Genomic DNA, 23191 nt, shown 5'->3' with positions numbered 1-23191 from the left:
ACATATAAGCACACGTACAAAGGTACACAGTAACACAGACACGCGGTGGGAGTTCCAATCGACACGGGAAAATCGTGAGGCTCTTCGCTGGAGAGATTCTTCGCCACGAGTATACAACGGAGTTCAAGTCGTGACAAGTGGCCTCTCCGTATCAGTGCGCGGGTTTCGACACACCACCTTTTCTGTTGATTTTCTCTTCTTATCGAGACGTCGTGCGAGGAAGGCGCCCTCGGCCTGCATCCATAACATATCGCACGTACAACAGTGCTCCACGTCGTACACGCCGCTGCGCGAAGAATTACGCGCCGACAAACCTTGAGTAAATCCGCTTGCGTATCTCGTCTTCTCCCGACCTCTCCTCGGGGACGACAGGTCACCGAGCACCGCACGCATCGTGGCCTACACGTGCTCGGGCGCGGAAGACAAAGGAAAAAAAGATTTATGGACAACCGCTGCGCGACGTTCAGGTTTAGGAACGCAAGTATGTGTGAAGTGTCCGACACGTTATCTGCTGTTCCAAGGAGGCACCGATAAGACCACTACGTCGGCACACCGCGATAACAGGTCGGTGCGTTAAAGGACCCTTTCACAAGGAGCCAAGTCGTGAGGGGTTTGGGTGGGGGGCCATAGCGCTCCGTCAGGGTATGGAGCCGTCAGCCGGTCTGGTGGTGGCGACCTGGGACGCGCTGCTAGGCCTACTGGTGTGCACTCCCCTGGTGGTAGCCCACTGGCGCGCCGTCTGGTTCCTCCTGGACTGGTTCGTGCTCCCGGAGCGACCTCTGGTCAGCAGCTGGCTATGCTGTGTCATCGGCCACGCGCTGGTGCTCGCCGCCCACTTGGCTCAACACGCCCTCGGCTCGATCGGAGACGACGAGGTAGCCGTAGCCGATGCCAAAGTCCAGCTGCAACAGCAGCGACGTCGGCCGCTGCAGCGGCCGTGGCGGGAGTTTGCCGGTCGCATCTACACTCCTCTGCTGTCGGTGGCCACGATCGCCCAATGGCGAGGCGTCTGGCTGCTCCACGACCTGTACCTCGTCGATGCCGGTCCTCTACCCTCGGCTTTGGTCTCACTGGTCTTCGGTTGCTTGGGACTGGCCCTGACAGGGGCGCTAAAGACAATGTCGGCTTCGCCGCCCTTCGCTGTCGGAAGCGACGCGCCGTGGGCCTACTTCGACGCGCCCACACGGCTAGGACGGCGACCGGACCTTGAAGGAGGCTGGCCCTGGTTCACGGTCGACTGCATGCTGACCGTGGTCGTGATGCACACGCTGCTGATCAGTGGGTGGAGAGGGCTGTGGGCCCTCTTGGACGTGCTAAGAAGGTCGCCCATGGCGTCGCTGGTGTCCGGCACCACGGCGACAGTGTTGCTGATGGTCACGCAGGCGCCGGCAGGCATCCTGTGGAGACGTCTGGGTGGAGAGACAAAAGCCCCGAAAAACATCCTGGACGGGGAGGCCGGAGTTCCCAAGGCGATGCTGGACGAAGAATCCAAACCCTCGAAGAACGGTAACCGCCCAAATATGTCCATTCTGATTCCTATTTGCTTTTAAAAACAGCTATTATGGAAACACAATTCACATCAATGTTGGCTAGACTGCTAGTCAAACGGCAGAATATTGAACAGCACAAACACACAGGATGAATAACTGCACAACACATGCTGGTTCAAAGATGACAAACTCAAATGAGCATGGCCCCTACAACGGCACTTCCTGTGTCAAACAGCAATTTTTCATACGCCAGAATGTGTCATTCACAACTGGAACCATGCTTATACCTGTTTATCAACACAACCAATGACTCAACACTAGAGTACCATGCACATTCATAAGCAGCGGTTCGAATTCAACCCCCTTCTTACTTGTGACATAAAACATAACAAACCACCAATTTAGACAAACTGCCACACACATTTATTCTTGCAAATATTAATGACAAAACTAGAACACACGAAAGATTGGGCATGTCTTAACAATGAATAATATAACTTAAAGAAGGTTCAAATGAAAATGACGTCCGTGCAATAAATGTACATTTGGTGCTAATGTGCTTATTTCAGATGCCTTATCAAACAACCACATACCCTTCCCCCAAGTGTCAAAGTGAAAACCTTAATTCACCTCTAAACATGACCATCCTAGCATGCAGCAACAATGAAACTTGACCAGGGGCACAGCTAGGTAACAAATTTTGCAAATGGTGCAAAAATCTAATGCAGAATAGGAACCCTGTGAACAGAATGCTGGTGCTAATCTACAGAAAATGCAGTAAAAAAAAGGAAGTTTTAATATGTGAAAGCTAACATGAACTTGTTAGTAAGAGTCCAGCAAATACACCAGCTTTCATGAACTTGCAGTGAACGTATAAAAAATGTACTTGCAGCTGACACTTGCTCACAAGAACTAGGCACCTGTATTGCATCAAGAGACTTGGCCTTTTGAATATTTTACTTCTTAACAAGACCCACTTGACCTATGGCCTCCACATTTGATCCAAATTCAATCACATGAAATCTAAACACCACAAAACAAAAGCTCAGAGCAAGACGAAGGCTCAAAGCGGTGAGAAATCGTCAAACAAGGATTGTTACCAGAGTTTAATTTTCACATGGGGACAGTCATCATCAGAGCTCCTGCATGCTTCAGCACCCGCCAATAAGGAGAAGTACCATTGTTTAAACGTTGATTCTTCAATGTCTCCTCGTCGCTGATCGCATGAAGTTTTCGATATGGAGGATAAAGTTATCAGACGCCGGGGTCACCGAGCCTTTCAAAGAAAGTTGAAGTGCTAAGATGGAACACAGAATAGAAACAAGATAGGGCATTCACTGTTCTGTTGCTTCTCTTCTAGTCCTGTCCTAGCGCTGTCCTAGCCCGCATTCATACGTTTTTTTTTTCCTTTCAATAAAGCATGCACTGAATAACAAATTACTTGTTATCAATGATGGCATGAACTCTTCGATATTGAAAATGAAGTTATTAGATATCAGGGTCACCAAGCCTTTGGATGACATTTTAAAACAGCACCAGGACAGGATAAAGAATAGAACCAACAAGACAGGGCACAAACTGTCTTGTTGCTTCCATTCTGTGCCCCATCCTAGCGCTCTTTCCAAATTAACATGCACCAACAAGCCCGCATTCATACATTTTTTCCTTTCAATGGAGCCATGCACCGAATAACAAACTACTCGTCACCGCTTTCTTTTTATCAGCACCAAGAGGCCTATCCTGGGTCCAACGTCTCTTCGAGGAGCTGTGGCACCTGGCAGCCGCCTACGCTTGCGTGTCCGTCTGGCGAGGTATCTGGATGCTCGTCGATGAATGGCTGCAGGACGACATGCCTGCATTCGCGCTGCTGGCCATCGGATCATTCCTACTGCTGCAATGTCTGTACGCGGCAAACAATGTCCTCACACGAGGGGTCTCCGTCGACGGCCGGGGCGTGGCGTTCGACGTCGCTTTCCTGGCGGAGCTGCTCACAGCTCCGTCTTCCGGTCTATCTTGACCAGCTCCACCTCGAACGTCAGCGTCGCGTCACCTGCGTTTTAAAACGAGACCGTGGGATGTCATTGCCTTGCCGCTGTGGCCAGTTGACATTTGAGAATGTTGTAGACTGCCGTGCTTATGCAAGAACGGATGAGGCAGGCGAAAAGAATTACGGCAGCATTGCAGTCAAAGAAACATGGAGATTAGCAGCATTTTTGGGAAAAAAGGAGTAGCCCGAGCGTACAGATCGACACACAGTGGACGTACTCAGCGAGTTAAGCGTCACCTGCGAGCCACAAGTGACTCACATAGTGACAGTAAATGTGACGCTCTACATTTGGTGAATGCAAACTACGCTCACCACTGCACCCACGGTCTGCTCAGGTGTACAAAGAATCAAGATGTGCCATAATTTGAGGTGAGCAGTGAAAATACTCCATTACTGCACAAAGCAGGGTTCTTAGAAGTCCACGCCAGTGGTTGCTACAAAGGCTACCTCGTGCTCACGCACGTTCAGTTTTACAAGTGCCCAAGACACGGTGTCACAGCCGCAAAACCACATTTGCTTGCAACAGTTCTCGGACAAACAATGTGCAATACCCTTTGGTCGGCTTTTGCTGTGTCACGGTGTATGAGTAATACTATGCATATGACAGCAATGCAAACAGCACTAGGCCAAGTGCTTTAACAAGCCGAATTGCAGCAAATCAATAAAGCATGCTTTTTACAAACGTTGTAGACCTCCACTACAGTTGCATCTCACTGTGAAAACGGCAAGGTTTATCAAAAACGTAGCCTTGTTTAGGTGTCATTAATTCTAAAGGTGCAAGTCCAGTGCTGAAATGCTAAGTGATCACTGAATTTCCATAATTTTACAAAAAGACTACTTTCTTCCCTGCTCGAGATTGAAATTTTTGATCACTATAAACTTTTTTTCAACAAGCTAAGGAAGGCATCCAGTTGTTATCGAAAAAGTGCCGCTTGAATGAGTGTAACTTATTTAGAACTAATATAACTGAAACTGTACACAGCTTATGTTTTAAGCTGCCAAATACTGTTCATTCAGTATGTGTTCCATGAACAATACTGACTTAAAAACTATCTTCCAAATGGGTCACAAAAGCATTGAATACTCAAAGCCTCTGTTATCCGAGGAAGCGGAGGTCAGTGCGACATGACTATGCAACACATGTGGTCCTGGGTTCAAATCCCTGACAACAATGAATTTTTCTGAACTGCAAAACTTTATTTCCGAAGGATCTGTATGTGTTTCCTTGTAAGCTGACTTCGTGCTACAGATCAGTGTGTCACAACTCTACCCTTTAAATGATTAGAATTGTGCTATCCGCCACAGGCGCAGCTTTAAAATGCTGTGCATCTTAAAAAGGCTGTGTGTATACAGACCAACAGAACAAAGGCACATATACAATAATCAGAGTACTTGCATACTTCGCCCGCGTGCTTTTACTGCCGAGCCTATTTGCTGAAACAGGGACGATTTCGGGGACAGCTTTTATTCTACAATCACCCCATCTCTATCTGTAATTGTGCAGGATGGCAAAATAAAACAATTTCAAAACAATTTCAATTTCTCACCTGGAATAGTTGGAGGTGCACCTCGGGAACCGTACGCCAGATCGGGTGGTATCACCAACTTGCGCTTCTCTCCCACACACATTCTGAAAAGCACATGCCTCAAATTTTGAGCTTTAAAAAAAAAAAAGTATATATATATATATATAGCATGCATTAAAATGTGCAGTAAAGAAAGAAAACCTAATGTGCCCTTTTATGCAGTCTCTTTAGCAGAACAGACTATTGGGCCAGTTCTACATTGATGAACACTAAAACAGTATAGCGCGAAAACGACAACACAGATAAGGGAGGCAGACAATGGACTGGTGCGTGTTGTCTACCTCCTTTTCCTGTGTTCGTCGTTTCTGCGCTATACTTTTATGCAGTCTACAATTTTCACGGCTAATCTCACTCATTGCTAAACTAACACTGATAATCTCACAGTTAAACCCGCTCTGGGTTTCTCTTGAAATAAAAGAAAGAGGCCTTCTACGCAGGCTTGTTCACTGTTGCGGATAATAGTAATAATAATTGTTGGGGTTTAACGTCCAGAAACCACGATATGATCATGAGAGACGCCGTAGAGGAGGGCTCCGAAAATTTGGCCACCTGGGGTTCTTTAACGTGTACCTAAATCTAAGTACACGGGCCTCTAGCATTTTTGCCTCCATCGTAAGACCATCCATCGTTGGTGTTCAGACACTAACATCAGCTCACATTAGGACTAATAGATATTTGCTTGAAATCTCATACCTTCTTCAACGTTTCTGATATGCATATATAAAGAAAAGTTCATGCTGAAGTTGGACAAATGAGAAGTTGTCTAATAAGGTACATCGCTGGAGCCGTTTCGACAAGGGCACACAAGCCTCCATCTTACATCTGGCCCCTTGAAAGAACAAATGAGTTTCGGTGCTTGGTAATGGTGTGAAATCCATAAAACCGTGTGAAGAAATAGCATGACAGGCAATACATTTAACACGAGGCATCTACATTAGTTTGTGTATCTCTCTAGCTGTGTTATTCATCTGCTATTCACTGTGATAGCCCAGGTCCTTGACAATTTAGGACAGGCTTAACAATTTTGGGTATGTTAGAAAAGGAAGACCAAGTCATTAAAAGTCTGCAATTCTAGAGCTATAAAGAGTGCTGTAGTGGAAGGCTTCAAATAAACTTGGAATACCTAGGGCTCTTTAACATGCCCTTAAATCTAAGTAAAACGTCATTCACCTGGTTCTAATGCAGAAAAAAAAAATGGCCGCACCTCTTCACTGCCCTGTAGTTTTTCATATTCTTTCAGCTCTTAAGGCTGATTCACGCCTGTGACTTGCGACCACAAAGCGACTCAAGGCGACCGATGTTCACACCTGCGTGTGACTTATACCCATCTAAGAATGGCAGACTTGGCGTGTTGGTTCAGGATATTTGAAGTGTAAGGCGCGACAACAACGGACAAACGGGAGTACATACACACGGAGCACTTACGGACAGAATTTCAAAAGTAATGTGTGCATCAACTATTGCATTTCCATGTGACATGCAATGGAATCAACGGAACCACTAAAACTCAAGTTTTGCACAGTCAGCAAGTGGAGGTGTAAGCTTTCTGTATTGAATTTTGATGCAATTTGCACCTTAGCTGTAGTGCTCGTTTCACTTTCTTCTGACAGACGGAGCCACCTTGGTGTCACATGGCGTTCTGCTCGCTGGCTCAGCCAACCAGCGCACAACTAAACTTAAAACTTCCAGATAGTGGTGACATTAGTAGTGATCGAGCGTGAGCATCTATCCCATTCGCACCACTAATGATGTGAACTAAAGACACGGCATTCAACTAAGTGCAACGCTCTATGTATGACCTTGTGCAAAAAAGAAAGCAATAAGATAAAGAGGTAATTGCTCTGCCCACGATGCGACTATGCACGACTCTGGAACTAGTAGCAGTGACGTAGTGATACTGGTAGAACCAGGGGCGTAGCCAGAAATTTTTTTCTGGCTACGCCCCTGGATACTTTATGTATGTTCGTGCGTGCGTTTGTATGTGTGCGGGCCTATATATGCAAGCAAAACTGAAAAATTTCGGGGGGGGGGGGCGTTCAAACCCCCCCCAACCCCCCCCTTGGCTACGCCCCTGGGTAGAACAGTGGCAGCTAATGAAGGGCTGACCTAGTGTTATGTGAGACGCAGTACAAAAACGAAACATCCGTGCCCTGTCGTCGCGTCATGCGTAGAACAACTTCACATTTCTCACTGCACAACGCCGCACTGCACGTTGAATACCACGACCTTTGCCAAATGCTGAAATGCGAACAAACAATCGTTTAGCCGGGAAGGTCATATGACATCTGTCGACCAAAGCAACGGCAGAACAGTCGGCAATGCAACAAAAAAAGGAAAAAAAAATCCTCCACTAAATCCTGCGCTAATGTCGTTCTTGTGTAGGTCTTGGTGCAGTTCTAAATCCTGCGCTTAATGCAGCTCCACTACTGTGAAACCGGAGAAAATGCATAGCACGGGCAACCCAGCGATTCGCTTCGCACTTGCCACCGCCTCGGCAATCGCGCGCTAGCTGAGGCGGAGGCGCCCTCTCTTGCGCGTTGCGTTCAGTAGCGTTTGTCGCGATTTTAGCTAAGTTGTTGCGAATGATTCTCCGTTATTTCTGTAGTTTATATTAGACCTTTCTGGTTTATTTTGCACTGATTTTTGAGCATCGTTAGCCATGCTTTAGGCCTCTATTGACCACTGCGTGACCATGCGGAACGAGACTGTGGATGGGCAAGGCAGCCGGGCCCCTAAAGTGGTACGCACTTAAAACAAAAGATTCGCGCCCTGTCTTGGCGACATGCGTAGACCAACTTCGTCTTTTTCACTGCACGACATCGTACTGTACATTGAATGCCAGCACCTGTGCCAAATATTAAAATGCGAACGAACAATCGTTTAAGCCGGGAAGGTCATTTGACACCCGTAGACCAAAGCAACATCAGAACCGTCTGCCATGCAACAAAAAACAAACAAGACTGGGAATGAAAACAATGAAAACGCCGTCTGAACTTCTCTCTTGTGTCCGTGTTTGCACGCCCAGTCTTAACATGCTCAGCTCAGCTATCTGTTATTCTGAAAAACAAACAGAACGCTCACGCCAGCAGTCCCTGGTCCCATCCGCGGATGACCTGCCCCGAGCCAAGCGTGAACGTGAGCGGCTCGCCGCGGTTGTAGCTGCTGTCGAACTCTGTGCCGTCTTCAAGCGTGCCGCGGTAGTGCATGTGCAGAACGTCACCCTTGCGTGACCGGGCGTCGCACTTCTCGACGCGTCGCTTGACGCCGATCTGTAGCCGTTTGCTGTTGCCGCCGCCGCCGCTGGACTCGGAGGTCGCCGACACCACTACCACAACGCTGCTCGCAGCCAACACGGAGAGACACGCGACTAGACTGAAGCGAAGCATTTTGGTAGAACCCCCGACACACGGAAACGTATCTTTCAACGAATCAATCAGGTTCGCATGCCAGTTTCGAATGCGTTGGAGCGTGGTCGTCAACAGTTGCTCTTCGCACAACGCACTACAGCAGCGCAAAGCGGCAACAATCGAGTAGTACGTCGTGTAAACTGAAGCCGAGGGCTACCGGGAGCACGAACTCACGTTAAGTTTACTCACGCACGTTGCAAAATACGCGGTTCTTCAATGGAACGACGCACCGGCGTACCGCCTAGCAGACTTTTTTCTCCCCCCGCATAGCAGTGCTTGCCAGCTGGCGTTATGCCAATTACAAAGACAGGCGTTAGAGTGGCGCTAGTAGTAAGTTGTTATTAATGTTATTAATTACTGTTTCAAATGCCCTAAGCAACATTAGAGGATTTTACCTCTAAAAGAAAATGCGTAGAAACTAAATTCAGACCCCACAGTTTGTGTATATTTCCTTTTTCACAGACTGCTCTCTGGGCGTCGCGCGCTAAATAGGCGTGACACCCCAAAAATACACGTTGGTCTAAGTAACTGGAAAGGCGAACAATTTTATTATAAATAAGTGGACTTAAAGCACACAATTAAAACAGTTGCTGAGAGGATTCGTGAAGAGCGCCGAAAGTTCCAACTCGCCCGCCTATCAATCCTACTACTGTTTTTTTTTCCCTTCATCTTGCACTGAAAAAAACTTTTTTAAATCTCGATACAACGAATTATCGGCTATAACAAAATATCGGTTGGTCACGTTTCATGTACACTAATACAGCGTAAAACTGTGAGATCCAACAGTTCAGCGAATCTAACTAGTTTTGCACGTACAGTCGCGCTCAGTACGACTTGCAATACGGGAGCGCGTGGCCTCACGAGTTCAAAGATTGCGCATGGGCTCAACTCGTTTTCGTTTCTGCAACTAAATGACATTTTCTTATTTGGAATCATCCCCGAGTGCGAGAACAGCAATTAGTTATGGAAATGAGGGCTAGTGGAAGCCATGATCAATGCCACGCGCTCCCGTGTTGCAAGTTATATTGGGCGCGACTGTACGCGCCTCAAGTACGTGTCGTCATATTTCGCCCTAGCTTGGCGAATCGGCGCAGTTGGCGAGCCCTCCATTTACTTCCCGATAGTTGGCGCTACGGCGCACAGCCCAACGAAAACCTAACTTTTTGTTCATGATGGCTGAGGGGCGCGAGAAAACGGCACACAACGAAAAGTACACGGGACGACGCGCTTTTCGTTGTGTGCCGTTTCCTCGCGCCCCTCAGTCATCATGAACAAACCAACTCGCCCAACTTTTTACTTTACTTTTTGGACAACCAGGGGTACTATTCTGGACAGTCAAATTCACCATTGCTCAACTCTGACCCAGAACGCTGCTTTGGCCTACTAGTGGCTTAAAATAGTCATTACGAAATTTGACAAGACGTCCAGAGTAGCACCACAGCCGCGTCGTCAAAGTACGCCATGAATCAATCTGAAAGCACAGGTTGCATTTTATTGTCTTGCAATGCACTGCAATGTTTTTATCGTCGGTAGGCCGAGTACTAACGATGCGTGAGGTCATTTTTGTCGAAAGGTGAAGCACCGAATTGAACACAGCGATCGCGCCTTGGTTTTCTGGAGGCCCTCTGAGCTCTTCGGTGAAACGAACCCCGACTGGGCGCCAGACATGTTATTGGGCCATGGATTTATGCAGCAATCAGCGACAGAGGGCCCACTACGTCACTGAGCTAGTACCAGAATGTCCCACCAGGGACAAAAATTGGGTCCTAGATTTAGCTTATTTTCTCCATTACTAAAGGTCTGTTGTGCAATTTATTAACGTTTTAGACATTTTCGCACACTTACCTTTCACTCCAATACCTTATTTGCCTTTAGCACCTGTTTAGGTCTTGCAACACATCTCACGACTGAAATGCCTGGTTCCTTCGCACTTACCTTCGCGAGACACGGCAACTTGGTCAGCTCACGTCGCGCCGTATACATAACTTGCAACTACGTCAAACCGCGGAACTCTGGGATGCGATTTCGCGGCATGCGGCGCCATTACCGAGCACATGGCAGCAGACGACGTCGACTCAAGCTGTGCGGCTCTCTCGCATTTCCCGTCAATGCTGCTCATCGCAACGGGCGATTTGTGCGATATTTGGCTGCTGCACGAGAAGTGTAAATCAATAATAATAAAAAGACCAGACGCGGGGACGTACTGTTTGCCAAACGTTATCACAAACCCGTGCGACCGCACTAAAGAGCTGTCCGAGAAGCGGAGCACATGGCTTATGCGTGCGTAAACAAGAAGGACCTCAGACGTTGCACAACGTTTGTGTGCGGGCGTCACTTCATAACAGGCAAGTTATATGCTTCCGAATCTCCTCACCTTTTCGCCGAGTGTATCACCACGGAGTTATGCGTGAGGTCAATTTTTGTCGAAAGGTGAAGCACCGAATTGAACACAGCGATCGCGCCTTGGTTTTCTGGAGGCCCTCCTGAGCTCTTCGGTGAAACGAACCCCGACTGGGCGCCAGACATGTTATTGGGCCATTTATGCAGCAATCAGCGACGAAATGTGTAGTTTGAGCGCCTGCAAAATGCAGACTGCCTAAGAGCGCCGCTGTAGGTGACTCGTGCGAAGTTGTTTTAACCATACGTGCGACACCACTGACGACACTGCAGGCTGCATAATGTGCTGAACGATTCTCTTTCGTCATAAGCGCAAGGCAAACTATCAAGACACGCGCACTACGCCGAACGATTCGCGCACGAACGTAAATACAGCGTGGTCACTCAGACGTATGTGCTCTGTGATGGCGGACGGAAGACAGGAACTGACGTCACTTGCAAGTTATGTATTTACATGGCGTCGTTACAAAGACACGGGCGAGAAATGTGAACACCAAGGCTAGCAAGTTTTTTTTTTTATTTTCTTTAAAAAATGAGCTACTTCAAAACAAAATGGTAACGCAGGAAGAGGAGTAAAAAAGAAAAAAAAAATGCAATGACGTGCCCTGGCAACACCAAGATGAAATGCCCAACATCTATGTACAACTACGGGCAAGACGTTTGTACACAGGGGTCCACTGTTAAAGGGAACATTGGAGCGTGTGGCGGCAGCTCGGCGCCACCACCGGCTGCAACGAGATTTGCGCAGACGCAGTGAGCACCGTGCCCGGTGCTCTTTCGTCACGTCAACGGTTGACTTCGCGACGATTCGCAGCGTGGAAGCAGACGACGAAAGAGCACGACTCACAGCGTGCACTGCGCAAAACTCGTTGCAGCCGCTGACCGGCTGTGGCGCCGAGCTGCCGCCACACGCTCCGATGTTCCCTGTAACAGTGGACCCCTGTGTACAAGACCACCGCAAAACGGCCAGAGCAAATGGCAGGCGACTACATGAAAAAAAAAGCCTAATAAAGTGTCTGAACGGTATGTATGACTTCACATACCCATAGTCAATGTAAAGTGAGGGAGAAGATCTTTAAAAAAATAAAAAATAAAAAAGAACAGGTGGGAGAAAGGGGAGTTAGAGAATGCTAGGATTGGGCAGCTAAGGACTGGATTGGATTCGTTCGTCCAAGTGTCTTTCTTTAAAAACAACTGCAGGCGCGCCACAGAGCAGCACAACAAGTCTGTACACGCTGGCAAACGTGGCCGTTTTGAAGAAACTCGGCTCTATTGAAGAAGAGGTCGGTCGATGAAAGCCTTGGGGAAGGGAAAACATGGTGACCTTTCTTTTTTTTTGACGTCTCTCACGCACATACGCACACAGCAATGCTCGGAACCACTCGCAACTTCTTTTTTTGACTCCGCACCGAACACTGCCTTCTTGACTGCCGCCGCCTCTAGACCGCGTTGGACACCTCGGTCTGACAGGCGGTGGAACAGGTGGTACGTAGCAGACGCTTCCGAGCTGCCCGGTCATTTCTCGTCGGTCGAGGTGCTGAAACATAAAGACGGATTTTCTGTTGTGGAAAAAAACAACACTGCACTGTTTTCGGGCAGCAATGAGTATGTCACAATTTGCACGCCCTTGGTTTTTCTTTTTTTTTTTTTTGCAAGATGTTACTGCAGAGCACTGCAACCCCAATTTACAGTAGAACCTCATCGATAAATTCGCTTTTCGTATGGTTTTGCGGAGCCAAAGTTCGTGACATCGTTATCAAGCGAAACTGAACAATGTTTTAGTGAAAGTCGGATTTTACATTTTTTTTTTTCCAAATAGCAAGCTTTTCCCCATGTTTCCCAGCTTTTGTCCATTAAGCTAAGCACAGACTGCATGCGTGGTAACTAGTGATGCAGAACTATAGGTAAATTGACTATCGATAGCATCGACAGTTTTTTTGAAACTATCGATAGTGCAAACAAACTATTGATAGTACTACAATCGACAAACGATTGATAGTGCAATCGGTAGTACCATCGGTAATATTACTAGCGATATTACTACCGTGCGTGTTTATTGCGTTGTTTTGACGTATTCGGGTTTCACCCACAAAGACTGTTAGCGACGTTTGACGCAGACTGTGCCGCAATGCTTGAGAAGCTTCGCGATTGTTCGAGATGACGTGCCGGACATGAATAGTCAAGTTTATTCGAGAGCTTATGTGAGCACCAGCGATAACGCTGGAAGTTTCAATGACTGATGTATAAAAGACGACGCGTTCCACCGATTATCAGATTAGTCGACGGCCAACGACCCTCCTCACTGCTATCAGTGCGCAGCGTGTATTTTGAGTTGCTTTTTAGGCACAAGTTCGCCTAAATACAGAGCTTCGTGTTTCCAGTCTTGCTGCAGTATTTATCATCACAACCACGTGAGAATACTACCGATAGTGCAGTGAATAATGATGCTTTTGCTGGCCGGCCTTATTGCCAATATATTTGCGATAGCCTATCAGCTTCGTTTAATTTATAAGCAATTTTTGGCGAGAGAAATTATCTCCGCAGTGAAAATGACGGAATATGCCCATAAATAAATTCATATTCAAAAGCAACCAGTTACTCCTTACAATTAAGCTTAGTTCCCGATAATTTTTTAAATTTTGAAATCATAAAATGCAATATAAATTTGAAGCCGCACAGTTCCACCACAGGTAATGGCTTCCTTTCCGCTATAGCTGAATAGTTTGACTTACTGATCATGTGTCAGCAAAGCACTCTGGCGAAGTACAGAAGAGTATCAACTTTCTTCACCCTTCAGCCTGCTAATCCGGCACCACTATGTGCCACGCGCAGGGAACCAAGTTTATACTGCAATGAGTTCGCGCTGTTGATTTTATACTATCGATAGTACCACCGAACTTACTATTGATAGCACTATCGGTAGTATTTTTGACCATCGATAGTTCAATGGTGACTAAGCTATCGATAGTACCATAGATAGTTCTGCATCACTAGTGGTAATGTTACGAACGAGGATCTAGTTACTGCATATTCTGCGTACTCTCGACTACTGTGCAAATTGCTCATTTAGAAAACGTTCCTGCCATAAAAAACTTGTACAAGACAAAAAACCACCGGCACAATACTAAAACGAACGAAACACCATCTTTACGTTACTTTCAGTACAAAATGAAGTGTTCTCAGAATTCCGTAAAACTTCGCATTCCTTCCAACGGAATGTATCCTCGCTATGAGTAGCCTCAACCATACAGGTTTGAAGTCACTAAACTAAGATGCTCTGGCACTATTTAAAGGGACACTAAAGGCAAAATACAACTGTTCGTGGACTTTAAAAATACCATTCCAGAAGCCAAGGAAATGCTTAGCTTGAAAGAAACTCCCGTTTTAGTGGTGCGCATACTGCTAGCTCAATTCAAAGCGCCCGCCTCTGAAAGACTCGTGACATAAGCACTCCCCACAGCCGCCTTTAACGGATGCTACGCCAGCACCTCCGTTATCTGGCAACATTGCGCCTCCACTGAAAACGCACGCAAGAGTACTCCTTATGCTTGTTTTGCTGGCTGCTGCTGCTGCTTGCATTGCAACGCGATGTTTTCCGTGTAAGCGCTGGATACTCTGACACTGCTGTGTAGAGTCGGGAAGCTGCATGTGATCAGGCCGTCAGTGTGGCAATACAGTGGAACTTCGATTATACGACTTTCAGGGGACCGCGCGAAATCGTCGTATAATCCGGGCGTCGTATAATCGAAAAACCGAGAATATAGGCAGTGATGGTCATTGTTGCCCCACAACAGCGGGCACACAATGCCTAAGAAAGTCCGCGGCACAAACCTACGCTGCTCCGAGGAACGTAGATTAAATTAATTGAAAAAATGACAACCACGCATTTTATCGGAGGTGTGAACGAACCTTTATTTCTCACCTTTTAAAAAAAATCTGTGATTTTCTTCTGAGAGTTTGCCCAGCCACGACGCATCAGCTTTCTTTCGATAGCTGCAACATCTGGCAGCAAGTCGCCGATCTCGTCGCGTGCGCAAGCAAACCGCCGAATGTGGTCGACGTAGCACAACACGTCCGTGTAAGTCGGAACGGACGCGCTAGCCTCTGCAGCGTCGTCCATCTCTTCCTCGTCGGAAGTTCCCGCAGTGTCGGGACGCACAGTTTCGATAATGTCATCCAGCGACACTTCACTGCACACTGCAACGTCGTCGTCGGCACCAACATAGTCCACAAAAGATCCAGGCAGCTCCAGGCTGCCGAACTCTGGTTTGTCGTCAACAGGCACTGCAGCTTCACTGGTAGAACAAGTACCACTTCTATTAAAGCCGCAGTGCCTGAAGGAGTTGGCGATGGTTTCTGGCGTGACTGCGTCCCATGCACTAGCAATGTAGTGCATTGCATCAAGCACAGAAAGCTTCTTATCCAACTGCTTGCGTTCTATGCCCGCCAGCCGACGCTGCACCAGAAACTTCCGATATTTCTGTTTCATGCACTTGATGACGCCAGTGTCAAGGGGCTGCAGCTGGCTAGTGCAATTGGGGGGCAGAAATACAACTTTCACATTTCTCAAATGCGATATATCTGATGGATGGCATGGCGCATTGTCAAGCAGAAGAAGAATCTTTCTGTTCTTAGCCCCCATTTTGGAGTCCAGCTGCTGCAGATATGTAGAAAACATAGCAGCCGTCATGCAGGCTTTCCGGTTGAACGTGTGCTGGCACGGCAGGCTTTTCAAATTCTTGAAGCATCGCGGCTTCTCAAACTTGCCGATCACGAGGGCAGGAAGCTTTTCAGAGCTGTCTTCATTAGCGCAATGCAATACGGTTAGATGCTCTTTGCTTCGCTTACCCCCGTGACAGCTCTCTCCTTTGAATGCCAATGTCTGTTCTGGCTGCTTATTATAAAATAATCCAGTTTCGTCCGCGTTGAACACGTCGGACGGCTTGTATTCCCGTATCAATTCCGGCAGCAATGCAGTCCACTTTTCTACAGTGTCGGAGCTGACTGACGCGCTCTCTCCACAGCAGCGGCTGTACACAACTCCACTGCGTTTTTTAAAGCGATCCAACCAGCCATTGGAGGCTTTAAAGTCGTCAATGCCGCAGCGCAATGCAACTGTCTCAGCCTTCTCCTTCAAAATTGCGCCATCCACGGCAATTCCTGAACTGCGGGCCTGACGCAACCACTCAACGAGGGCCTTCTCCATGGCAGCATATTTGCCGTCTTTCGCGGCCTTCCTGTTCAGGCCGAACTTTGCCGCATTTAGTAGGATGCTGTCCTTCTTCGCGAGGATCGTTTTCAGCGACGACTCGGGAATGTTCAGGTCGCGGGCAATGCTGGCCTTTGTTGCTCCATTCCGCTTCTCCGCCTCCTCGATTATGCGAAGCTTTTCTCCGAGCGTCAGCGGTTTTCGGTTCCGCGACATTGCGAGACGCAGCACTCGCAACCAAGAATTCGAAAGCTTCCTCGCACACCAATGTCCGAACACAGAAAATTTTGCACGTGGACACAGCAGATGCGGCGCAGCACAACCAACCGATGAGGCAAACAGGTGAAGGAATGGCTGAATGGCAGCACGGCAGTAGGCCTATTCGATTTGCAAGCTTCGACCAATCGCGAGCGGCTAAAACGCCCCAGCCCTCTGGTAGCTAGACAGCGGCGAGTTCCGGTTCCCGCGGCTGTCGCAAACGTTGGCTCAACAATCGCCGTTCAACACGTCCGGTATAACGACACGAAATCTAGTGAAAGTTATCGCATACTAGAAAGCGAGCTCGAAATTATCTGCCATGTTATCTGCCCACAACGGTCACTACAAAACCACCCAAAAGAAGAGAGAGAGAAAAAAAAAAGGCGACAACGGAAGTGCGCAGTGCAATGCGACAAAACGAATGCACTCCAGCTGGCTCCGGCCAACGTTGGCTCTGGCTAGCTATGGCCGACCGCGTGTCGAAAAATTGAAGAGGCCCTGTGGTGGAAGCGCGGATATGAACTCGGTTCCTCGGTTTCCCGACTTTTTTCGCCCGGCCGCAGTGTGCTTGCATTCCAGCCCGTGTCATCGTAGGTCTTTTTTTTTTCTCGGACAGTCCAGCGAAGCGTCGTACGAGGCGGGGCCGGCGTAAAATTGCGTCGTACAATTGAGGTATTTAATACATTATTTCTATGGGGGTTTTGCCGGGACCAAGCCAATTCGTCGTAAAACGCGGGTCGTCGCAGGACCGGGGGACGTATAATCGAAGTTCCACTGTACAGCCTCCCCATGTGAGTGTGTGTATTTCTGATGGTGCCGTTCAGTGAGCCTCTGTTTATGCCGCTGGTGCATGGCGCCGCCAAAATGCGATACGATCAACCCATGAAATCTGTGTGCGCAGCCTTCACATGTGTGATACATGTCGGACCAATGTTCATCCCCTTTGAGGAGCCGTGCAGAAGGTGCCCGACGACTCACTTGGCTTTGAGGCACTGAAAGGGACGGGTCACGAAAACAGCCATGAGAACGATATGTAGCCCTTCATATTATTACAGTTCTGCTTTACTTTATTCTTCCATTTCCCTTAAGCGGGCATGCGGCATCCTGACAAGACTGACGAAACAGTGCTGCGGCGACGACTTGCTTACGTTGTACGGCTGATTTCGTAATCCTCTGCACAAAAATGAAGTGAGCCCACCAGTAGATTTTGCTGGTGTTTGTCCCACATTTATAGAAGTGCGGCGCTTAGATGCTTAGACACTGAGCGTAGGAGTTCCCTCAGTGGCGCCCATTGGAAAGTAGATTTCGTTGCTGCAGCAGACATTACATGGATGCAGCATTTTCTCCAAATTGCAGTTAGAGCGAGTTTTGCGAGCCAGCAAAGCCCGCACAGCAACATAGGATAATGAAACTAGAGATCGCAACTACGTAAGCGAAAACTACCACTGAGACGCGACTGTGTGAGTGGAGCTCTGCCCCGCAAAAACAGAACGGCACGATCTTTTTTCCGCGAATCAAAGAGAAACACATGAGGAGCATTTTATTACGTCTTGTATGCACAGAATGTGATTTTTTATTACAAGTAGTTTGAGAACTACTGATTAATTGTACTCTGGACTCTTTGACGTCACTGGGCTCATTCCAAAATGCCCCCCTCGTGGTGCATCGTGCCCTACATTTACCTTAAGGGGAGACACTGGTCTGGGAGACGGAAAAATTTTGAAAAAATCAATTTTCTGAAATATTTTTTTTGATAATCTAGAAGGTCTAAAAAAGTCATTTCCAAAATATTACAGACATGTAATGCATACTTGTCGAGTTATTTTGTCTCGAAGTCAGTTTCATGACCATTTTTGCTCACCAAAGCACCTCAAAAAGTCCCATTCAATACTGCACCGTGCAAGAACCACATTAAGTAGCACAGCCATTTTGGTCTCATTTGAAACACAGACTTTTCTATTAGCTGTTCCTAGCACAAAAACGCTTTTCATCTAGCAGAGGCGACGCCATTGCGCTTTAAAAAAAAAAAGAAAGTGCTCGCACAGCATCGGTGCATTTCTGTCAAACAGGGTAAATTATTCCTTCCATCTTGGATGCCTGAGGATGCTTCTGCTAGACAGTGGTGCATTGTCGCATTGTCCGCCATTTTGCGGAGATGCCTAACTGATGACAGTGCAATGGCAGGCAGTCGTTAGAAGTTCAGAATTGCTCATGCATAAGGGAGGAAGTGATATCGGCAGCTGCAAGAATGCAGCATATCACCAGCGAGACCAGAGTGAAAAGAAACCATACTGAGAAGAATAATGATGACTATGTTCCCGGTGGCTTCTACTATCCTAAGAACACCAATTCAGGCCTTTTCCAGTTCAAAATAAGCGCCCACCATGTTTCTAAACTTCTTTTCTCATTTTCTCAAAACCACATTTTTCATCACATTATAGGCTGTTGCCCACAATATCTTTTGATGTAGCGGTCAGATTTTGATAATTTTTGCGGTATTTGAAAGCTTATGCATTGATTAGTGCAAGAAAACCAAGAAATTACAACATTTTTATTAATAACTGTGATTTATTTACAGTAAAATTAAGCAACAGTTTCTAATTTCTCATTAGTGTACTTGTTAAGGCCATAACTTCTGAATGGATACAGCTAAAAATTAAGTTATGGTTATGTTGCACTCTCTGGTCTTTATAGGATGCAGTGATATCAAATTCTTAAAGGTATTTTGTGAGAAAGCTGTCAAAAGTCTGGGCAGAATGCAAGTGTATGGAACAGTCAATATCTTACAATCCGTGCACGATAGACAAAAAGTAATTGCATATTTGTTTTCAGCAGTCAAAAATACAAATTGTGTGTAAATTTCAGCCAGAAATACTAAAAATTGAGACAAGCAGTTTTCAGACCAGTGTCTCCCCTTAAGGGGAGACGCGAGTCTTGGAACGGTCAAAAATGGTCAAAAAATAGATTTTTCGCAAAGCTTATTTTACACGTACTCACAAATTGCTAACACTAAATTTGGTCGGGAAACGCGATAAAATCGGCTTTCAAAGCACCCCGGCAGCACTAAAATGTCCCCAAAAGGACGAAATTTGTTCGAACTTCCCGCGCGCGCCATGAGCGTTGCAGCGGGCTGAGCGCCGCCATCTTGGGCTAGATTTGAAGCTGTTTTCTTTGTGCACATTTCGCGCCATCTCAAAATGGCGTCACTCAAGCAGAACGGCCGCCGTCACGGGTTTTCTGAAGGTCGTTTCCAGGCCACTGATTGGCTCTCACGCGGCGCGCTTTTCAAGCGCGCCTTTCCGAGTCTCCCATTGGCTGGCGTGACCGACACGTCATTTTTTTTCCTTTGTGTTGGGTTCTCCGCCGTGGCTGTCCGTTTGTGTGCGCCTGCTTTTGCGATCGTGCGTGTTTCTCGACGGACCGTGTTTCCACTTTGTGCCGGTAGTTTTTCCACGCGATCGAGATGCCTGGAGACTCTCGTCTGAAACCATCGACGCAACGAGCTTTTGGAAGCTGTAAAAAACGGGCTTGGAACAAGAAGGCGCCGGCTACAAGTGCACCGTCGGCAGTGGAGTGGAGTCACGGCCGGACCCTTTGGATCTGCCGGGAACTTCAACTGACGACACCGTGGGACCAAGTTCGACTAGCGGAACACTTCGGGTTGATGCCGCATACTACTCAACCGCGGAGCAGGCGCAGCGAGTTGAGAGATCGGCGCAAACGAAGACCGTTCTGTCTGGAAAGTCTGCTACCCAGCGCAAGTTCGACCTTCTTGGAGTCAGCGCGGAGTGCCAGACTGGTGATGCCAGGACCGATTTTTTGCTCGTCGATATGAAAGTTTTGAATAACTTTTTTGCACAAGCGAAGTGCGACAAATGTGACGCAAAAAGTCTCAGCGTGAGGAAGGCAACGGACAAGGAGTACGGCCTTGCGGTAAAGCTTATTTTTTCTTGCAGCAGTTGTGATTTCGAGAAGAAGCAATTTTCTTCTCCGAGAGTGAGTGGAACTGCCACCATCACTCCCTTCGAAGTCAACATGAGGGCCATGAAGGGGATACAGATGATAGGCAAAGGTGTTACTGCCCTTTCAGACTTTTGTGCGTGTATGAACCTTTCGCACCGAGGCTTGCACCACAAGATGTTTCAGGGACACCTAAAAAGTTTAGTGAAAGCCTGCGAAAACACAGCGACTGAAAGTGAAGCTGCTAGTGTGGCAGTAATAAAAGAGCTGTATACAGACTTCTTGAACCCCATAGGGAACATCGATGTTGTGTTTGACGGCTCATGGACGACGCGAGGTCGGAGCTCACACATAGGTGTGGGCTGCATCATTGAGCTCTACACTGGCCTTGTAATTGACCATGTTGTTTACTCAAACTTTTGTCTCGGCTGTGCCCTGGGACCACAGCCGCAAGACGAAGGGTACACCGACTGGCTGGCAACCCACGACTGCCAACGAAACATCGAATGCAACTCTGGCCGCATGGAAGTAGAGGCTGCGCTGACCATGTTTCAGAGGTCCTGGGCCAAGCATGGTCCGCGCTACGCGACTGTGCTCTCTGATGGAGACAGCCGCACTTTTCATCCCTTGTCCGAAGCCGAGGTGTAAGGCTTTATCCAAATAGACAAAAAGGACTGCATCAACCATGTCCACAAGCGAATGGGTGCAGCTTTACGGAACATTGTGGACAAAAAGAAGGCTCAGGGTGAGTCTCTTGGGGGTAGAGGAAAGCTCACACAAGAGAAGATCAAGAAGATCGCGAATTACTACGGATATGCCCTGAAAAACAATATCAATGACGTGCCAGCTATGAAGAGGGCAGTCGAAGCTACACTGCTGCACATGACATCGACAGATGATGCACCAAAGCACTCAAAGTGCCCCGAGGGTGCCAGCTCTTGGTGCAAGTACAATAGAGCCTTGGCCAATGGGGCGAGTCCACCTTCACACAAGAATGCCCTGCCAGCTTGTGTTGGGGCTGCTCTGAAGCCAGTCTTTGCGAGGCTCAGTGATGAGAGCCTGCTGGCACGGTGCTGTGAAGGGAAGACCCAGAACGCGAGTGAGAGTCTTCATTCAGTCATCTGGACCCAAACTTCAAAAAATGGGAACTCTTCGCTGGAAAGTGTGAAGCGAGCTGCCGCTGAGGCTGTTGCCATCTACAACCAAGGAAGAAGGGCAACCAACGAGTCCATTGCTGCAAGTTTGGGCTATGTTGCTGGGGATTGCCTTGTTCGACGAAGCCTAGAAAAAGACTCTCTGCGTTTACGCAAGGCAAATGCAACTCATCTGAAGAGCACCAACACAAAAAAGACTCTTACAAGGCGACACAAAACGGGTGCAACTGATGATTACAGTCCTGGACTACTTTGAAGGTATTCTCTCAAGCATAGCAACCTATTACCCAGGGTAACATGCTGCCTAACATCTAGAAGGTTCTTCCTAAAGACTGAAAAGACATGAGCAGCCAGTCGCTTGAGCCTCATCCCCATGGCTTTTCCAGAACCCCCCCCCCCCCCCGCCGCTTGTCATGGTGGGGTTTTGATCATGCTTTACACATTGGAAAATTTTTTTAGATATGATTCCTTGGGTGGAACAAGACACTTTGTTTTGTTTCGAAGGGAAACAGATGGGGAACATGTGAATAAAATTTATGGTTAAAGGTTCCTTTTAGAAATTTATATAGTGCATGTCAAACTTCAAACGCGATTTTCTCAGCTTCACATTTTTTGCCAACTTGACCAGCCTTACGGATCTTTTCATTATGTTTTTGTAAGGTAATTTTGATAAATTTTATACCGTTGAATTCGTAAGAAAAAGAACTGTGGAGCTATGCTATTTTTTTTGTGGCTAAGATGAACATATGAAATTTTGTGAACAATAATGTGAGCTAATTGCATTTCAAGATTACACAGTGTCAATACAATTGAAAGTTCTTATATGATGATACATCTCAGTGACAATATAAATAGCATAGCTCCACATGGCAGGTCTTTGGCTACAGCTGCGTCTTAAACAGAACCTAAAAATACTGAGGGAAAGTGTCTTAATGACCCATAAGAAATTACCTAATTAGATTTCACTTATGCTCTCACAATGTGATAACTAATTGAAGTACACGAAAACTAATTATATTTTTGAAAACAGGAGGAAGAAATACATATACACACCTAATTTCATTACAATATCTCCAATAATAAAACTTTTCGTTTCGAAACCAGTGTCTCCCCTTAATTTCTCAATTAGTAGAGCACTACTCTTAGTATTGACGTTTTATACGTTCTCAAACATGGACCTTCCACGCTGACATAAATTGTTATTTGCCTTTAGTGTCCCTTTAAGCAATCAACGCTGCCGAGAAATAGCAACCTCCAGTGTGACTGCAATTCCAAACAGAACTAGTAGGCAATGGCCTTACTGACAACTTTTACGGTCCGTTTCCTAACTTTCATTAAAAACTAGGCATGGAGTTGAACTGCACGAAGTTACCTCTTGAAGAAGGTTCTGATTAACAGTCTGTTTCCCAGCTTTTGTTAATTTAGCTAAGCACAGACTGCATGCGTAAAAAATGTAATCTGGGTAAGGTCGTGCAAGTACTGCTTGCACCCAAGCATTCGTCTTCTGTTGGCTACAGAGTTAGCCATTTGCAACACAGCGTACACATTTGGAGACGCGACATCTTTTGCCATTTCTGTGCACCGCTGGCAGGAAAGAGACCACCAACACTCACTTTATGGTAAATTATAAGTTCATCACTTGCGGGTGAAATATTTTGCCGCGCAATCGTTTCGGTGAAGGCA

The 23191-nt window shown here is 47.1% G+C and overlaps 3 protein-coding genes across 19 annotated transcripts in view; 1 reads left to right on the top strand and 2 right to left on the bottom strand.

Annotated features, from left to right (window-relative positions):
- Positions 1-613: 613 nt before the first annotated feature.
- Positions 614-3507, top strand: LOC119374956 (uncharacterized). Its single transcript, XM_049411027.1, has 2 exons — positions 614-1506; positions 3215-3507. The coding sequence occupies exons 1-2, from the start codon at positions 645-647 to the stop codon at positions 3505-3507; spliced, it is 1155 nt and encodes a 384-aa protein (XP_049266984.1). The 5' UTR covers positions 614-644.
- On the bottom strand, positions 1891-8791 carry LOC119374955 (peptidyl-prolyl cis-trans isomerase FKBP2). Its single transcript, XM_037645152.2, has 3 exons — positions 8205-8791; positions 5085-5167; positions 1891-3540 (listed from the first exon to the last, which is right to left on the bottom strand). The coding sequence occupies exons 1-3, from the start codon at positions 8507-8509 to the stop codon at positions 3479-3481; spliced, it is 450 nt and encodes a 149-aa protein (XP_037501080.2). The 5' UTR covers positions 8510-8791; the 3' UTR covers positions 1891-3478.
- Positions 8792-11416: 2625 nt separating this feature from the next.
- The window catches only part of LOC119374954 (serine/threonine-protein kinase VRK1), a 60040-nt gene continuing 48265 nt past the window's right edge, over positions 11417-23191 (bottom strand). For all 17 annotated transcript variants that reach the window (XM_049411014.1, XM_049411008.1, XM_049411013.1 and 14 more), the window contains one exon: positions 11417-12464. In XM_049411014.1, the coding sequence (XP_049266971.1) occupies positions 12367-12464 (98 nt within the window). In that variant the 3' untranslated portion in view covers positions 11417-12366. The remainder of the gene's footprint in view (positions 12465-23191) is intronic.

The sequence above is a fragment of the Rhipicephalus sanguineus genome, chromosome 11 (assembly GCF_013339695.2).
Source record: "Rhipicephalus sanguineus isolate Rsan-2018 chromosome 11, BIME_Rsan_1.4, whole genome shotgun sequence".
In the NCBI taxonomy this organism is placed as follows: domain Eukaryota; kingdom Metazoa; phylum Arthropoda; class Arachnida; order Ixodida; family Ixodidae; genus Rhipicephalus; species Rhipicephalus sanguineus.
Note: the sequence above shows the minus strand (reverse complement) of the source record. Positions and strands in the feature narration are given on the sequence as shown.

What these genes read in the sequence shown, in the direction of transcription:
- LOC119374956 (XM_049411027.1), top strand. Translation starts at nt 645, where the DNA reads ATGGAGCCGTCAGCCGGTCTGGTGGTGGCGACCTGGGACGCGCTGCTA. An exon ending in ATCCAAACCCTCGAAGAACG is followed by an intron (nt 1,507 to 3,214) that starts GTAACCGCCCAA and finishes TCTTTTTATCAG; the next exon opens with CACCAAGAGGCCTATCCTGG.
- LOC119374955 (XM_037645152.2), bottom strand. Translation starts at nt 8,509, where the DNA reads ATGCTTCGCTTCAGTCTAGTCGCGTGTCTCTCCGTGTTGGCTGCGAGC. An exon ending in TGGGACCAGGGACTGCTGGC is followed by an intron (nt 5,168 to 8,204) that starts GTGAGCGTTCTG and finishes TGTGCTTTTCAG; the next exon opens with AATGTGTGTGGGAGAGAAGC. An exon ending in TGCACCTCCAACTATTCCAG is followed by an intron (nt 3,541 to 5,084) that starts GTGAGAAATTGA and finishes TTTAAAACGCAG; the next exon opens with GTGACGCGACGCTGACGTTC.